Raw genomic sequence first — 18,679 nt, 5'->3', positions numbered from 1 at the left:
AAGGGAATTATTCCCTTTGGGGAAAGGGAATAATTCTTTACAAAAGATAATAATCTCTAATGTATCTCTTCTGTAAATTGAAACTTTTGTGCATTGAATATTTCAAACAATGTTATTTGCTTATTTAGTGCTTGATTAAACCAGTCTTTGAAAACAAAGTCTTATAAAATAAATTATATTATTTGAGAACTTTATTCTGAAAACAATTCTCTTTCATTGAGCATGCAAGAAAGAATTTTAGAGCAGCAAGTCATGTGTTTCAATGAATTTTCTATTTTATTATGTAATTTATAATCATGCAACATGAAAACTAGTATTCTTGTCTATGATTACATTCTCTTTAAGTGGCAAGATATAGAAAGAAATACACTAATACTACTGCTTTTCCAGTTTTATATAATATAACAAGACTTGAAATATTAGTAATAGAATGCTGATAAAATGTGAACTAACCTTGAGATGGGAGTGAGGAGGATTTAGCTTCATCACCCCTTGAGGCACAAATGTTCTTCTCTGTTTCTTTCTCTGAAAGGCCAGCTGTGTTATTGACACCTGATTCTGCTTTCTCTGCTTCAGCCACTAAACAAACTGGAAATTCAGGGGGAAGCTGAATACGTCTTTCATGGTTTTTTTGGTCATCCAAATGTAGAGGAAGTTTAACTACCTATTAAAAGATAGACCTGTTATTGAAACTGTTGAAAATATTACACACACAGCTAATTATTTCTCTAGAACAAGGATATAATTTGCAAATCTAAAAGGTCAACGATGAATTCAATTTTTCCAAAACTTCCATTTGTTTTTGTTTGGTTTCATTACAAAAAAAATGCATTTTTTGTATTAACAGGTTTACATACAATGTCATTGCTCTATATGTTTATTAGTTTCTTTGTTTTATAATTTCTTTAATTTCTTCTTTCAAATAACACTGTGTGTCTAATATTCATGCTGGAATAAAATTAGCAAATATTCATTTACTAGCTAGTATTTACTATCTTCAAGAAACAATATTTTAAGTTCAAAAATAAATGATCAGATTGTAGAATCTAGTGGTGAATATAAGGGTGCTCAGTATGCAATTTTTTCAACTTTTCTCTATGTTTAAAATGTTAATAATAAAATGCTTGGTAGAAATAATCAATGACACAGGAAATGAAGTCTTCAGGAAAGTGAGGGATTGATAGAAAAGGTTTTCTAGGAAGAAGTTAAAGGCTATCTTCCTTGCATAATTTTCCATCTTACATTCTTCCACACCCACTCGGGGGGTTGAACCAGAGCAACTTCCAGTCTCCTTCTTAAAGCTCAGGGTTATTAGCCTGAGTTCTACCCCTAGTAACACATGAGGTCATGGCTGAGGCACACACCTTGGCTCGGCCAGCCCCTCTGACTGTGGCACTTTCCTTCCTCCAACAGACACCAGAGGGAAATGATCAAGACTTTACTTGTTTCCTCTAATCTCTAAGTCTGCATTGCAGAACCCCTTTTCTGTTCCAATATCTACTTTATCTTTCTTTTCTCTTCCCAACCTCAAGTTATTCTTCTCCTAACTCCAGAAGGACTACTCAAAATTAACTTGTTCAGAAATGTTTGTGTTTGAGAAAACTCACATCAGAAAAATCCACGTATTTCACAATTTCACATGGAGGAAAATAGGGTTTCAAGACAAAAATTTTTCATTTTCATCCTTGTGAAAGAGAAGTATCTACATTCGTACTTATTCTGCCTTACAATCAGAAAATCATACGTCTTGAATAATAGTACTATTCTCATTAGTAGGACTCACTCCCCCTCCCCAACTCCTTATGAAATATACACAGGAAGAAAACTTCTGTTATTGTCTATCAAATAAGAAAGCTAGTGTACAATTATGTCCATTTGTAATGGATAATAGCCAGAGGGCTCTACAGATAAATCATAATGTTACTTTTTTCATAAAGTTTTTTTTTTAAACAGGGAGTCAGAAAAAACAGGAGAAAAAAATGGGCAATGAGTTCAAATCAAGTAGATTTTAGTGAAATCAAGTTATTCTATTGTTGTTCATCAGATAATCTCTTTTCTTGACTTTGTAACTTTTAAACAAGACTTCTTGATTTTATCTCAAATATAAAATATATATCTCTTTATTATCGATATCTGTACTACCTAAATTATCTTTTATGAAACAAAGTACTGATTTTCCATGTCATAATTTATAGAACACTGAACATTAGGTAACAATGAAAAATTTAGTGAAATATTATTAATGCCTTTTACATTACCTAATAAATACCAAAATTTATTTTCTTTAATGGCTATATTTTCATTTTCATTTCATTTTGATCTCTTTGTACAGTATTCAAGTCACCAATTTGTTAAATACTTTGTTGAGTGTTTTCTACAGTTTTCTTCAAAGTTTGGGTGATTTTTTAATAAATCCTTTGGATTCATTCATGATGGTCTTCCTTTTCAAACTTATACCAATTTTCTAATCTTTAGAAGTTTTTAAAAATGTCTGATCCTGAGGTCCACCTCAAAACAATTTAATCAAAAGATCTGGGAACAGGACTCAAGCTATAGTATATTTAAAGCTTCCCACATGATTCTAACATACAGTCAGATTTATTTTAGGATGCCACTATTTCCAGAATGAATAGAAAGACACATATTCATCTAAGAGTGGTTTTCTTAATAACATACCTAGACTGTGACAAGAAGATATTTCAGCAAAACATTATAACTGAATTAGCTAAAAGGGAAAACATGTCAGTTAATGAAACTTAAATAGAAAACAGGAAAACCATCCTATAAGAAGGATATGTAGCTGCTAATTTTTAGGTCAAAACTACATGTGTTTCCTGAAAATGTCCATATTTAGTGGTTCCTTCCGTTAGGTAGGTAGGTAGATAGACAGACTGAAAAAAATATCAAACATACAGGTAAGGAAGAAAATAAATCATAGCATTTTATGATACAAGCACCCCAGAAAAACAACATAAACAGGTAGAACAAATTTGGACATATAAGACAAAAATAATTTGACTAAAAATGTGTTGGAATGCTTTATATTTCATGTATGCTGTCATTTTCTTTTTTGGATCCTCCAAGGTGGTGGCCTAAAATGAATTTACACAACAGCATTTCTGCTAAAAGACTTGGTTAGAAAATAGAATGCCAAACCTATACCAATAAATGGTGTGTGACCAAGTGGTTTTTTTTTTTTTTAATTTTTGATGTAAACTAGGCAGCTTACACTGAAGCCATGTGTATGGCAAAGAGAGCTTTCTGATGGCCACTTTCATCCTGTGGAAATGTGGGTCATTGGGTATCTGTTGTTGGTCTCATCAAATAAATGTCAAGCATCCAGAAGGCAGAGACCACATCTATCTCTTCATATCCCTGGAACAAGCAATGCTCAACACACAACAGAAGCTCAATAAGAACTTTCGATAAAGAAATATATCCCCTGTCCAATGTTGGTGAGACCAGTCTGCTCCAGCAGCAACAGATTGTAAACTGGAAATCAGGGGACTTGGATGGATGTCCGGACTTATTTATAACATAGACGTTTGGATTAAATTATCCTTAAGATCTCTAACTCTAGAATTTTACCCCTTGTTTGTAGACATAAATTTAATCTGCATTATGAGAAATCAGTATTAAGATGTAATTACTTTTATAGGTTTATGATACTGGAATTTTCAATAGCATGAAAGGAAGCTAAAGGCTAGAAAGAAGCAGCTTTGAAAATTTTAAAAATTCTTTTTCCCATTCACAAAATCATATTGCAAACCTGAAAGTAGAGATTGCACAGCCAGTGGTCCAGGTCCAAGCATATCAAATCTTCAATTTTCCTGAAGTTGTCGAGTTTCTGGTCATAATGTCCTCGGAGAAGTGGACACTTGAATTTTCCCTCCACTACATCCAAATTGCTATCGTACAAAGGGAAAGTTGTCCAGCCCACAACTTGGTGGAGACAAGCAGATTTCCCACGAAGGAGAATGAGTTCAAACAAGAAAGCTGCACCAGGTTTCACATCCTTCTTAGACGGGAGTACCTGGGACAGACATTAGGACAGGGGAAGACCAGGATGCTTGTATTTAGAAACACATCACAGTCAGTGATGCCCACAGATAATTTAGAGCTTAAGAGTTGGTTTGTACTTTTACTGTTTGCTCTTAAAAACTCACCATTGGGTGCACTCACATAAATAAATGTTCCAGCCCAAGGTAATTGAGCAAACATACCACCATGAAAATCTGACCCCAAAAAACACGACAAATTTGACCCTGCCAGCTCAAGATTCTGCCCTTTATGAGCTTTAGGACTCAAACTTGTAATATGTTAACTAAAGTGGTATACTGTATTGTTGCTTGAGCTGGTACCTCTTTGTGTAACTATTTCTATCTTTTGTCTTATTGTTTTACTTGCCTGTCATTCATCTTTGTATCATTCAGGTAACCAGCACAAGTACTTTGAACAGAAGAAATGCTTTTCTTTTAAAAAAAAAATGGTTGAACAAACTATCACACTCCAGAGAAACTAATCCTGGGCATAATGATAGTCTGAATTAACTATTACAAGGTCTACCTCTTCAAAGAAATATAGTGTCCCATTTAATTTTGTGACAACTCTGTATATTTCAGTTGACCCTATAATGCACATCACTGTATAAGCAATTTGTCAGTGTTAAGTAAATAACGTTAGGCATAAAGATGGATAGAATGATCAGATTGACCAAGCCATTGTTTACATCCCCAGACTAGAGATGGAGGCTATTCTCCAGCCTTCAAAAAAATTTTTAGGAAAGTGCAAGACATGAATAATCTTTTTTTAAAATAGAGTATAGCCTTGGGTTTTTTTTTAAAATTCTGTGTGAATAATTATAAATGGACAAAGGTAGGAACTTGCCTAAGACTATTTTATAACAATACATTTAACCAAAAGTATGTAGGCATATTTTATATGATTTATATAAATATTCCAAGACTTAGTTTATGTTTAAAATGAAGCAGAAGCATCTGTTGAAAAATGCCATAACCCTGTGGCAGCTGCTATTAAACCATTAACAGGATCAGGTTTCATTTAAACCAGATTTACCATTTTCTACAACAGCCCATGGGAGAGCTAAAAACATTACGCACAAATTACAGACAAAAGAGATTCTTAATCAACCCATACTTTTCATTTGGTTAGTTGGCTGTGAGTAACCCTTGTGATAAGAGAATAAAAGCTAAATGGGGAGGAGGAGGAAAAATGGGGTCAGAAACCTGTTTCTGACCATCATTTAAAAATAAAGCTGAACTGCTGCTATTATAGTCATTTCATCAATTTTTATCTCTGCATTTAGAAGTGAAAACTAATGTCCCTCTTATACTAACCTGATCTTACTCAGTGATATGTTCAAAATATTAATAGATTAAGTAAGAATTTGACCAGTACTGACCCAATTCTATCATTAAGTTTCCTGTGGTCTTGGGCAAGTCACTTCTCTTTTTGTATCTAAATTTCCATGCATTCAAATTTCCTCATCCATAAAAAAAAGAATATAAGCACCTTCCTCACAGAGTTGATGCAATTATCAATTTGGATAACAAATATTAAAATGTTCATAAAAATGTAAAATGCACGTAAATATTATTATTATTATTAATCTTATGACTTTATCCCAACTATTTCTATGACTTAGATTATAGTTTATTTTAATAAAGAAGAAAAGAACATTTTAAGGTTGAAGATCATCTGTAAATATGTAAAACACTAGTATCATTTTGTGCGTGAGAAACAGTTCAAGGCTACCAGACATAACCCAGTAACACCAGTCAGCATTGTGTCACCTGTAACAATGTAAATTAGAAGCCAGTCTTTAGGCACAAAAGGATCTTCACTTCAGCCTATTTAACAAGATACAGGTGTCACATGCAATTACCCTGACAGTCCCCCCCAAAAAATAAGTATTTGAACAAGACAAAACCTAGTCACTGATATTGACTGAAAAGGAGGATAAGAGCCATATGTTATCAAATAGAGGAATTTATCTGACAACAGTTGTCTTATTTATTCTTTTAGTGCCTTTCCCTTGCTGTATGTTGTAGGAGAGATCTTTCGCTCTGTAATGTGTAGATTGGGACTCATTTTTTTCCTCTCTGGCAAGAAAGGATCACTAAGTTTCATTGTACCTCTCAGAGGAAGCTTTCCGCAAACCTGAGTATTTCCATAGCTGTCCTATGATGTGATGTTTCCATAGTTTTCTGTAGCTTTGTAATTGAATGCTATATAATAAAGAAAATAAATGGATCAGTCTCCTCCCAACTACCAATGCTATCTCATCATCAAAGTCCTGGTAGCTGGAGGTCATAATTTCTTCGGAGTAGCTTTATTTTCTGAGTGCCATATAACATAAGGGTGATGCGTTTGATCTTCCATATCAAAGAAGGTGCATGTGAAAGGAGAGTGGAGAACAAGCAGAAAAGAAACAAACAAGAATTTTGAAGGCTGAAGTCTGTACGGAGGTTTGGAAGAGAAAGCAAAATTCCTTCCACTTGGACACCAAATACTTTTAAATTGAAGCAACTCAGAAAGGATTAAGGAAGTCTTACAAAATGATGAAAATGCGTATTGACGACGTATTTTTCAATTTTCTGGATTTTCTGAAATATTTGGAAGGATTATTGTTTTCATTCTCAGAAAAAAAGTTGACAAAGTAATTTCAAAAACAGAAGGCTTTCAAAGTTCTGCTTCTCCTTATGATGGAGATGGTCATAAATGCCCATAATTCTTACTATAACAAGGAAAAAACTCCAGGTAAATTACAAAATTATGTATATTTTGAACGCCTTGGGAAGCTGAGGACATGAAGCTTAGAGGAAACTAAATCTCAGAGAGCATAAGCCCTTCATATATGAGTTAGGACTAGAGGTAGCTTTAATCTCAGGGAACGGGTGAAGGAGTAGATCTGTCACTGGGTGAGAGACTTTGTAGGTAAAAGGAGAAATTGGCTGAAATTTTAACAATCTTGGAGTAATGTGGAATGTCGAATACACATGAGCCCCAGACACAGAATGAGTCCTTACTATTTACAAATTCTCAATTTTAGGACTCTTATTCAGAAGCATGTGAGCAATTGGGTTCAGGCTGAAAGTCAAAAAGAGACCTTCCACGGCACAGAAATCTCAAGGCAGGGCTAGGGAGCGGAGTGGTTATGTGGTGCTTGGATACCAAGCCCAGCTGGAAGGAGGGATCTTTCACACTTGAAAACTTTTAAAACCAGTGGTGAATTAAAACTAATCAAAGCCACAACCTAACCCCAACCTAGCTTAACTCTAATCAGAAAGATCACTCTAGCTGCCTGACAGAGGCTGCTTTTTTTGTGCGGGGTAAATATTTTCTACTTCAGTCTTTACAATTCATTTATACACAATATCTGGCATACAGTACACAAATATGAGACATCCATAGAAGCAGGGAAATGTGATGCACAGATAAAAGAGAACAGTCAATGGAAACTGACCCACGGATGACTCAGATGTTAGACTTAACAAACAAATACTTTAAACAATCATTATAATTAGGATAAAGAAATAGGGAGAAAGATGGAAATAACCAGGGGAGGGAGGAAAATTTCAAGAGTGAACTTTAAAAATGTTTAGGGTACTTGAAATGAAAAATTCATTGAACGGGCTTAACAGTAGAAATGGACATGGCAGAAAAAGGATAGATGACCTCTAGTAGAGGCCAGTAGGAAAGTCCCAACTGAAGCACAAAGGCAAAAAGAATGAAAAAAGGGGGGAAAAATCCCCAACTGATCAGAGCATGTAAGATGTGTGGGACAGTAATAAACAATCTAAACACATGTAATTGGAGTCCTAAAAGGAAAAGAGAAAGACAATGGTGCAGAAAAACATGTGAAGAGATAGCAGCTGAGAATTTTCCAAAACTGATGAAAGACATCAACCCACGAAACCAAGGAATTCAGAAAATCCCAAAAAGAAAAAGGAAAAAGGAAACCTGGGCATATCATAGTCAAACCAATAAAATCAAAGATAAAACCTTAAAAATGAAGGGCTACCTATGATATTTAACAGAAAAGTTCATTATTGAATGTCAAAGGGTCATACTTTCCTTATCATGAAATCCAGAATTAATATAAAAGTATTATCTATCATATGGAAAATTCTACTTTCATTTTTTTGCCCAGCTTTTTTGCCCTGCACTCAGATCATAAAAAGTTACTTTTATCTCTGGTGCTGAACAAAATGTTACCAGAAACTTTGGTTCAGTATAAGCTCTACTTTTTGCTCCTTGGTAGGCTGTTTCTTGCCTGACATCATATTGTCACTTTATATTTATCATAAAACTTGTAATTCTTCAGCATTGCATTAAAGACCCTAATGCTACCTCATCACACTCTAACTTTCTAGTTTTATTCTCTGTTAAACATATAGTTAAATATATGTTAAAATATGTAATACATAAACATGCAAATTAAATATGGTCAAATTTATTGACAATATATCTGTCTGTCTGCCTGTGTCTCTCACTCTCTCTCACACACACACACATACACACACACACAGAGTCTACTATTTTCTCATGACAGCCTCTTCATCAGGACATACCTCTTCCTCCCCCAAGTTTTGCTCATTACAACCAAAGAATCTCGTGTCTTCAGTTTGGACAATATCTTTGAGGGCATAATTTCTAATCTCCAGGCTTTCAAACAAAAGTACAGGCAGAGATACTGGTGAGGCCCAGACATGAACTTGGAGACTTAAATGTTTTCATAACAATTACTAAGATATTCTAAGATTTTTGAAGTTCTTAAAACTTAAAATAATAACAATATTAACAAAAGACCTCAGTGACCTCAGAAAAGGGCATTTAAAAAATTTTGTTGAGGAGTACAGACTATCTAATTAAAATACTGATTGTACATAGGCCACATAATTTAAGAAGCACTGTTATATTCAGTCCCTTGCTCAGTTAGAAATCTTTTCTGTACTACAGGAGATAGTTCAGTCTCTATCTGAACCCTACACTGATAGGAATGTTTGCCAATTCAGAAGGTAAATCAATTCCTTGTGAACAGCTTTTTATTAGAAAGCTTCACTCCCTCCTCAGCAGTTATGGTGTCATAAGTGCTGTTCATCAAATATTTCCAGCTCTTCACCTTCTAAGCGTATAGTAGGATTGCATGTCCAAGCCCCGTTGTGGTTGGGTGGGCCATGTGACTAGCTCTGGACAATGACCTCTGAGTGGACAGAATATGTGTCACTTCTAGGCCAGGGTACTTATTATTGGTTCTAGAGTCTCCAGAGTTTTCTTTCATTTTTCTCCTTTGCTACAGTGACCAGTGACCAGTCTTTGACTTAGAATGAGAATGGGTAAAGCAGAGCCCCTAGCTGTCCTGAAGTAGACACATAGCTTGGGTGAAAAATAAGCTTCTATTGTATTAAGCCACTGAAATACTGGGGGGTTTTGTTACCATAAAATAACCAAGATAATGTTGACTGACTGCTCCTGCTTTGTATTGACTCACATCCAGTCTTAACTGTTCTATAAACATGATTATTATACCACAATAGCTTCAGAGCCATAGTTCTAAGTCATTGGATATAAAGTCGAAAACCTAGTGGTTCTTTGCCAGCGTCATGATAAAACCAACTGTAGAGGAAAACGCAAATACTCACATACTGCACTACAGTGGATAAGCAGAATACCCAACAATGTTTCAGTTGTTTGTGGTAAGACTACAGTGACGCTGTTTGGATATTTCTTTGGTTGGAATTCCTATAAATGCATCTTAAATGCTTTTGACTTTATGTATAGTTTACCTCAGTCCTAATAGTTTACCTCAATCCTGCCCTGTTTAATTGCTTCTCTAATTTAAAAGGGAAGCTATATGTCCTAATGGGTTAAAAGCATGGACTTTGGCATCAGACAAACGTAAGATCAAATCCCAATGTGACACTCCAGTAAATAACCTATCATTTTGGGATGGATCTTTGTGTCACCATTTATAAAGTGCTGGTGGTGGTGGTGGAAGTGGTGGGGAAGGAAGGACAGTGGTGATGAAGGGAAGGTGGCAATTTGGGAGAATGAGAAATGAACAAAATGGTGTCTTCTGGGACTAATATTCTGTTGGGAATAAGCGTAGTCAAAGAAGTAAATAAATATACTTAATTTGCATTAGAAAATAGCAAAGTGTTCTTTCTGAGGCAAACAACTCTGGACAGATGAGTGGGAACTGATGCCACAGCACAGGGTAATCTAGGTTAGCCAGTGAGAGTTTAATAATACCATTATTTTCTTTTCCATTCCCTTAGCCAATATAAATAAACAGACATATTAGCTCTAATCCCCAGTCTTTCTGCTGCGGGATGAAAGAAAGTAATTATTCTTGGAAACTTATCTTGGCCTAGGGATCAAGGACAGAGGGTGGTAACAGCTATAACTATCATAGCTTCTGAATAGAAGAAGAGAGAAAATCTTACACCTACACCGTTGGAAAACCAGTGCTCTCATGTGCAAATGTAAAAGTTCCAGTTCCCTGTTTTAGAAATTGATTTTTTTAGTTCCTTAATCCTAACAGTATAGCATCAACCATTAACATGTATCAAAAGCTTACTAAATGCAAGGTACTTTTTAAATCACTTTATCCTTATGAACACAATCACCACAATAATCCTATGAAGTTGATTCTATTATAACTTCATTTGACCAATGACACAACTGAGGCAAAGAGAGCTGGCCCAAGGTCACACAGAAAATAGGTGTAGAGGGTAGAGCTGGGATTTGATTCCTGGCCATGTGCTCCAGAGCCATTCATGCCATGCTTCTGAAATGTTGGAGGTGAACATCAGACAGCCTACCTTGGATTCCTGATGAAGAAGCTCAAGACCATTCCTCTACACCCTATTTCCTGCTCCTTTCCTACAGGCTGAGGAGCTGGGCTCTTTCCCACGTTTCTCTGTATTCAGCCTGTTCTCTCCTTAATTGCTCCCACTGAGTTCAGGCATCAAAAGTAGACACAGAACTTACCAAGAGAAAACATCTCCAACAAAATTCCATCATCAGCATCCTGAAAAACTCCATCATCCAACATCCTTAAAGAATGAATCTTTCTGAATATATATATACATATATATGCATAAAACCAAATCACACTGCTGTACACCTAAAACTAACACAACATTGTAAATCAACTATACTTTAATAAAAAATAAAATAAATTTTAAAAAAATGAGTCTTTCTGAGGGCTAGATTCATCAGATAGCTTACAAATTAGTAATTCTGAATAAAAATCTTCCTAAAATGAGGGCACAAGTCTATGATCTCTCAAACTTACAGTCCCTGAATTGAATTTTGTGATTTCTCAACAAAGAATTTAATTATTTAAGAAACCTCCACAATCATACGACGATTTCCTCAAGGACATCATCTAGCAGTCTCCCAAATTTGATTTGTGTAAGAATTACCCAAAGGAGTTTATTAAAAATGCAGATTTCTAGGCCCCTTCTCATCCTTGAGTCAGTAAGTCTGGGGTGAAGCTCAGGAATTTGAATTTTTACAGGCACGTCAAGGTAATGGTGATTCACGTGGTCCTTCAGACCACACTTTCAGAATCATCGTCCAATATGGATACCAAGACAAGACAGGTTTGTGTGTCCTCGATCATATGTCTAATTGACTTCATAGCTTAGGGCGGCCACATTTCTGTCTAAAATCAAACTGATTCATACCTGAATAATTACTGGCTAAAAAATATGGCCTTTCCACCATTTTCCATCAAACCTGACTGAAATCAAGAGGAAATATATGGCATGTCATCTCATTACATCGCAATTCCATTACCTGACCTCAACCTCAATGTGTCATAACTCATCTCTTCACATGCTACTCAAATGTTCAACTAAGAATATTTCACTCCAGGGAGATGGCAAAATCTAATTGAATATTTTAATTTAGAAAATTTAGTTCTGGGATTTCTCCCCCTACCCCCCCCTTTTTTTTTTCTTTTTTTGAAGTGAAAACAAAAGTTGAATTTTCAGTTTCTCCTTGTTAGGCAAAAGATAGATTTTTCCTTTCTTTGTCCCTGAGAGTTGAAGACATTGGGGAAAAATTGGGCACAGCCCATTACTTTTACAAACCCCAGTGACTGAGCCTCAATGCACAAAAAGATGGCATTTCTGAACATCTGCAGCATGATTAGATCAAAGACCAACAAATTAACCACAAATGGTTTTACAAGGAACAGGCAAATACATCATTTGGAAAGGATAAAACTTTTGGCAATAATTGCTAATCAACACTTTCCCTTTGGGAAACCCACATTGTACCAAAGATATCTGGCAATGTATTAACGCCTGTGCAGTGTTTTACATTTTACGAAGCTCTTACATGCACAATATAACATTTGATCAGCGTGTCAATGTAGTTAATATTAGCCCATTTTACAGGTGATTGAAAAAAAGCTTTGAAAAAGTAATGATTTGTTCATGTTTTCCCAGCTACTAAATTATTGATTTGACTATGTCAAAAGCCATATCCAACTTCAGGACTTCCCCCTGTTCATTCATTCAATCATTCATTCACATACCTTTATTAAATGCCCATTTGTACTTAAGCACCATTTTTGGCACTGAGGATAAAAAAAAATTAAATAAGCTCTTCTTCTTGAGCTACAATCTGGTAGTGGAGGGGATAAGCAATAAACAAGTAAGACAACATCAATAGTGATAAATGCTCTAATTTATCACTAGTGATATCTAAATAATAAAAATAAATTAGAGATGAACTAGAAAATGACCAGAGGAGGAGCTATTCTGTTAAGAAAATGTTGTCTCGGGAAGGGACACTTAACCTGGGACCAGCAGTGTCAAGGTTTGAGGAGGAACCCCACTATGAGGAAGCCATAACTAACGCAGCCTTGTAATAAGAAGGAGCTTGGTCTGTTCAAAGAACAGAAAGTGAGTCTCAAATGAAATACACAAGCAGAAAAGTCACATGAAATAAATTAGAAAGGGGGATAGAGGCCCGATCACGTAAGGCTTGGAGGCCCAGGTAAGGAATTTGGATTTTATTCTAAATGTAATGGAGAGCTACTAGGAGAGCTTAAGCAGAGGCTTGACATGCTCTGATTGGCAGTTTACTAGATTGACCTTTATTGGTCCTTGAGTTTAGGGATTTCTTGTTTGTTTGAACCCAAATTGTTTTCCTGCCACCACTATAAGCTTTGAGAGTCCCATCAGTTCAAAGTCATTGAGTACTGCTTGGTACACCTATGAGGCAGACAGATAGGAAAAGATAGCCAGCCCTGTTCTTTGCAATTACCAGGCCATGTGACCTTGGAGAAATTCTTTACCCTAGTCAGCCCTTTGAGACTTCACTCGGCGTTCATAGGAGAATTAGTGCCTTAAAAGTCATTGTAAAGCATTTTGTATAGATGTTGAAATATTAAAACCTATTCCCTCTGAATGTGAGTGAGTTCAAATATAGAAGCAAGTTCTTCCTCTTTAGAGAATTCAAAATGATTTGATTGTTGAATTGCATGCAAAGTGAACAAGAACGACTATTTTGTAACTAGGGCATTCTTAACCCTGAATAAATCAGATGTGAACAGATGTAGAGAACAGACACAAAGGACAAAGTTGGATTTACGGCATTTTGAAAGCAGTTCCAATAAAATAAAGAATGTGAATCTGCATAAAACACCAAAAGTTTTAAAAAGTTAAAACATTTTTCAACTAGAAAGCAGAAAACAGTTGTCTATTTGAAGGCTGCAATGTGAGTCTTTTGAATTTTTAGATTTATTCATTCATTTAAAAATATTTATTAAGACAGCCAAAGTTCTAGGTGCCAGAGATTCAGCAGTGAACAAAATAGACCCCAGTTCTTGCTCTCAAGAAGCTTACATTTTAGTGCTGGCAAATATGTTTCAGTGACCACCTGTCAATATTATGTAATACAGCAGCCTCATTCCCAAATGAGACTGGTAACAATGATTTGATTATTGAATTGCATGCAGAGTGAACGACAACTACTAATTTGTAACTAGGGCACTCAACTCTGAGTAAATCAGATGTGAACAGATGTAGAAAACCGACACAAAGGACAGAAGAAGAGACAGAAAGAGCGAGGGATTTGGCTTTAGAAATGGAAATAAACCGGTAAAAATACAAAGAAAAATTACAGGAATCGATGAGTAGTTTACAGATTTGAAAAACCAACATATCAGTTCTTGCCGTTTTCTGTAGGGTAGTCTGTGAACCTCAGTGTTTGGACTGTGGGCTCCAATCTCAGCTTCAAACTTCTGGTCAAGTTCTCATCTCTAAAACCTCAGTTTCTCTAATCTGCAAAATGGGTTTAACAATAGATTGCTCTGTGTGAAATTTGCACTGATCGTGTGTATTAAACACATAGTGATGAAACTGGCACAGTTCAGGCACTCAATACACATTATTCTTCCTCTCTGCCAGAGACTATGAGACAATGATAGCATGACCTTTTGCACTGATGGCCCTGAAACCCCTCACATCACTCAGTAACAAGAAGTAGAGGCAAAAGAGCATCCAATAAATTTAATGGAAACTGAGTTTTCTTAGAGGGAGAAATCAAGAATGGATTAACTGATACTTCTTGAAGGGATGTTTTGGACGGCTGGAGAAATCTAACAGAGAGGGAAAAGAAGAGAACATGCTACATGGAGAATTATTATTATAATGAAAAACTAATTATAGCTACCAGTTATTTCCTATATGCAACCCACTATGCTAAGCAATCTATACATCACATTATTTAATGCTCACAAAGTCTCTATGAATAAGGTAACAGATTCCCATTTTACAAATGAAGGAACTGAGGCGAGGGAGATTAGGTAATTTTCCTAAAGTGATGAATGCTAAGTAAGTAGCAGAACCAGACCACTGTTAAAAGCAGCATGCCCAGGGACCATTCACACCACTCAGGAGAAGCCATTTATAATCAGGACTCTCACAAGTCTCTGGGAATTCTTGGCCAGCAGAAGTGACGATTTCAAGAACTGACAAAAAGGGCTTCCTCCACTGATATAATGGCAAACTTTTTAAAGCCACATGATATAATATACTCCAGGGCTATTCATTATGAATGGTAATAATCAATAATCAATAAAAGCAATCATGCTCAGGCTCTAGCTTTCCTAAGACCACTCCTTCCAAGGAGTTATTAAAATCATTTCAATTCTTCAATATTAAATGTCACACAGAAAATAACCTGTTGCAAAATATTGGGTTCATCACATTTTAAGAATTAATACTTTAGGTCATTTTAATCAGTTTCTGATATATGCAGTTTTCAGAAAGCACTTCAGGGAAGAACACTGGGGCCATGACTAATAATGACAAGAATATGAACTATATTCTTCATATACATACTGGAACCAGAACATTACTGAAGTACTTTACCATCTTAAGTATTTAGGAAGCTTTAAATAAAAAATAAATTTGCCTTTTTCACTGAAATTGAGCATCCTTTTTTTCAGGCATAAAACTTCAAACTTATTAATTTCATGGCTATATTTTAAAATGGGTGCCAGTACCTGCTAGATGACTGCATGATAAGTGTCTTAAAAGTTCAAGAAAAGGCACTAAATTTTTCACAGTATTTGTGTTTCATTCTCAGTGTAATAAAAATATGCCACCCCTTTAATAATGAATAATAGATTCTCAGTTTGATTTACCTGCATGGATTAAATGTCATGTTTGAAAAGTTGCTATTTTATTCATATTGGATTTCCCTCCAGTAAAACAAAAATGGTGCCCATCTACTACTATAATAATGATACCTTGCCACACTGATGTATAAATATTAACTGGTTGATATACTTCTTAAAATTCTATAGAACCGTGAAAGAGTCCGATAACACAGTGAGTTTAAGTCAGGTTTTCTCTGGAGCTTCTGAGGTGCCTATATGTACCATACAATTAGCCAAAACCCACTACAATAGGGGAGCCTTATTTCTTTTTTTCTTTTTTTTCTTTTTGGCTGTGTTGTGCAGCATGTGGGATCTTGGTTCCCCGACCAGGGATCAAACCCACATCCCCTGCATTGGAAGCGCAGAGTCTTAACCACTGGATTGCCAGGGAAATCCCTAGACCTTATTTCAATGATGCCAAATTTACGTATTGAATTCTAAGAGGTTGAAGCAAATTGTTGCTTCTTCTTTCCCACTGAATAAAAGGACAATTCATTGTCACCAGTTCTTCATGAACCCCTCTATTACTTTTTCAGGACCACCATAGCAAAGTACCACTGACTGAATGGCTTTAACAATAAGAATTTATTTTCTCACAGTTCTGGAACTGGACATCCAAGATCAAGGTGTCGGCAGCATTGGTTTCTTCTGAGGCCGCTCTCCTTGGTTTGTCTCCCTGTGTCCCCACATGGTCTTCCCTCTGTGTGTGTCTGTGTCAATCTCCTCTTCTTTAAGGACACCGGTCATATTAGATTAGGGCCCACCCCAGTGTCCTCGTTTTAACTTACTCACCTCTTTAAAGACCCTGTCTCCAAACTTAGTCACATTCTGAGGTACTGGGATTTAGGGCCTCAGCCTATGAATTTGGGGGAAACACGATTCAGTCCATAACAGCCCCCCTATTTATCCACTTCCATCTCCCACATCTTCTTTTTCACATATACGCAGCATAACTAAAGGACAAGACATTGCACACAGGACTCAAATGCCTTTTGGGTGAACCACCTCTGAATTTAGACACATAATGATTCTTTTTCCTTAAGCACACAAGGTTAAATTTGCAGAAGCTACCCAAGCAATTTAAGAAGAGAGTCCTGGCTTTATTTTTCCAACTCTTGATGTAGTTCTTGGTCACAGAAGGGGCTAAATAAGTTCTTCAGTTATCTATTGCTGCATAACAAACTACTCCAAAATTCAGTGACTTGAAACAACCTTTGTCTACATCTCCCCATCATGTAGATCAGAAAATCACAGATGACTCAGCAAAGTAGCTCATCTACTCCACAGGGCATTGGCTGGGGCCACTTGGCGCCACTCTTCTATTACCTGTACATTTTTCCTAAGTTTGAAGTGATTATATATTTATTTATCAACTCCACTTCTCTTTTGCATAGTTAGACAGCTATGACTAACAAAATGAAGGTAAGTGTGAACTCACTTAATGTGGTTCCAGAACAGCAGCACATGCTTGTTGAGAACTAGACTTTTACATGTAGTATTTTTAATTCTCTGATTTTCTTAACAAAGAGCTTAAGTTGTCTTCTGTAACCAGAAAGGCCAATACAGCTATTTGTCACTTGAAAATATCAAAAATCATCTGGAGAAATGTCTTCTTGATCTTTAAAATAATCAAGTTGGCAGTTAACATAACATCAACGGATGCATTTGGGGAGGTCCCCATGCATGCCTAAGTACTCTGGAAATTTCTAGAAGGCACACCAGAGGGCTGTCATCTACCTTTTCACTAGAGAATGAGCTTAGTCGAGTTTGCCCATGCCTCATGGAAGTGAGTTTATGGGCTCACTTCTCTCTTTTGAATATTTTACCTAAAATATTATTTTTATAGGTTAAAGAGGGGAGATGAGACTAAATAAACATGAGTTGTAAAACAATAAAATAATATTTATTTCCTTATTCATTACCAGTGACAGGCTCCCCATATGTAATTAATGTTAAAATAATATCATTTTATCTGAATTGATGTGTTTCTTCTCAATCAGATTTATTTCTATTTTAGAAACTACTGGTATACGATTTGGCTCTTAAGATTATCTTAACATTTCCTCATAGTACTTATTGTTGGTAAACTGAACTTACATTAAACCTGTTGCACCTCTATAACTAGAGTTTCACATTTTATTTTCTTTTCTCTTTTAGAAATAGTTATTGAATACCTACTATGTACAAGTACTGTATGCTCCAGAAGACACACCAATAAATACAGTATGGCCTCTGCTCTCAAACACCTGAAATCTTGTTGGAGTTAATTAATGTGCATAGACAATAGCAAAAATGACTGAGTTTGGAAGCCAAAGGATAAGTAGGAGTTAACATTGGGGACAAATGTCCAATGGCACGCCAGAACTTGGAGGATATTTGGAGCTTGGGTACAGCTCAAGATAAAAGGGTGGTTGTGAGACTTCCCTGGTGGCGCAGTGGTTAGGAGTCCGCCTGCCAATGCAGGGTCCACAGGTTCAAGCCCTGGTCCAGAAAGATCCCACATGCTGTGGAGCAACTAAGCCCGCGCACCACAACTACTGAGCCTGCGCTCTAGAGCCCACGAGCCACAACTACTGAAGCCCACGTGTCACAACTACTGAAGCCCATGGGCCTAGAGCCCGTGCTCCGCAACAAGAGGAGCCCCCGTTTGCCACTAGAGAAAGCCCACGCGCATCAAAGACCCAACACAGCCAAAAATTAATTAACTAAAAAAAAATGTGGTTTGGTGGCTGGGTCCATGGAGGGAGGCTGGCTCTGTTAGATGAGCATGAAGCTGTGGAAGGAGGCTGAGGCCACATTACCAGCATCTTTGCATCCACGGAAAAAAGCTTAATTTATCCTAAGAGCAATGGGGAGTCAACAAATGGGGTTTTTTTTAAGATTTTTTTTTTTGACGTGGACCAATTTTAAAGTCTTTATTGAATTTGTTATAATATTGCTTCTGTTTTATGTTTTGGTTTTTTGGCCGCC

The 18,679-nt window shown here is 36.2% G+C and overlaps 1 protein-coding gene across 1 annotated transcript in view; it reads right to left on the bottom strand.

Annotated features, from left to right (window-relative positions):
- LOC103007135 (uncharacterized) overlaps positions 1 to 18,679 on the bottom strand; it is a 243,392-nt gene that overhangs the window by 115,258 nt on the left and 109,455 nt on the right. Inside the window, 2 exon segments of the mRNA XM_057555781.1 lie at positions 454 to 664; positions 3,770 to 4,033. Coding sequence (XP_057411764.1) covers positions 454 to 664; positions 3,770 to 4,033 — 475 coding nt within the window.

The sequence above is a fragment of the Balaenoptera acutorostrata genome, chromosome 10 (genome assembly GCF_949987535.1).
Source record: "Balaenoptera acutorostrata chromosome 10, mBalAcu1.1, whole genome shotgun sequence".
Lineage (NCBI taxonomy): Eukaryota > Metazoa > Chordata > Mammalia > Artiodactyla > Balaenopteridae > Balaenoptera > Balaenoptera acutorostrata.
The sequence above is the reverse complement of the archived record's forward strand: the minus strand, read 5'-3'. Positions and strand labels throughout refer to the sequence as shown.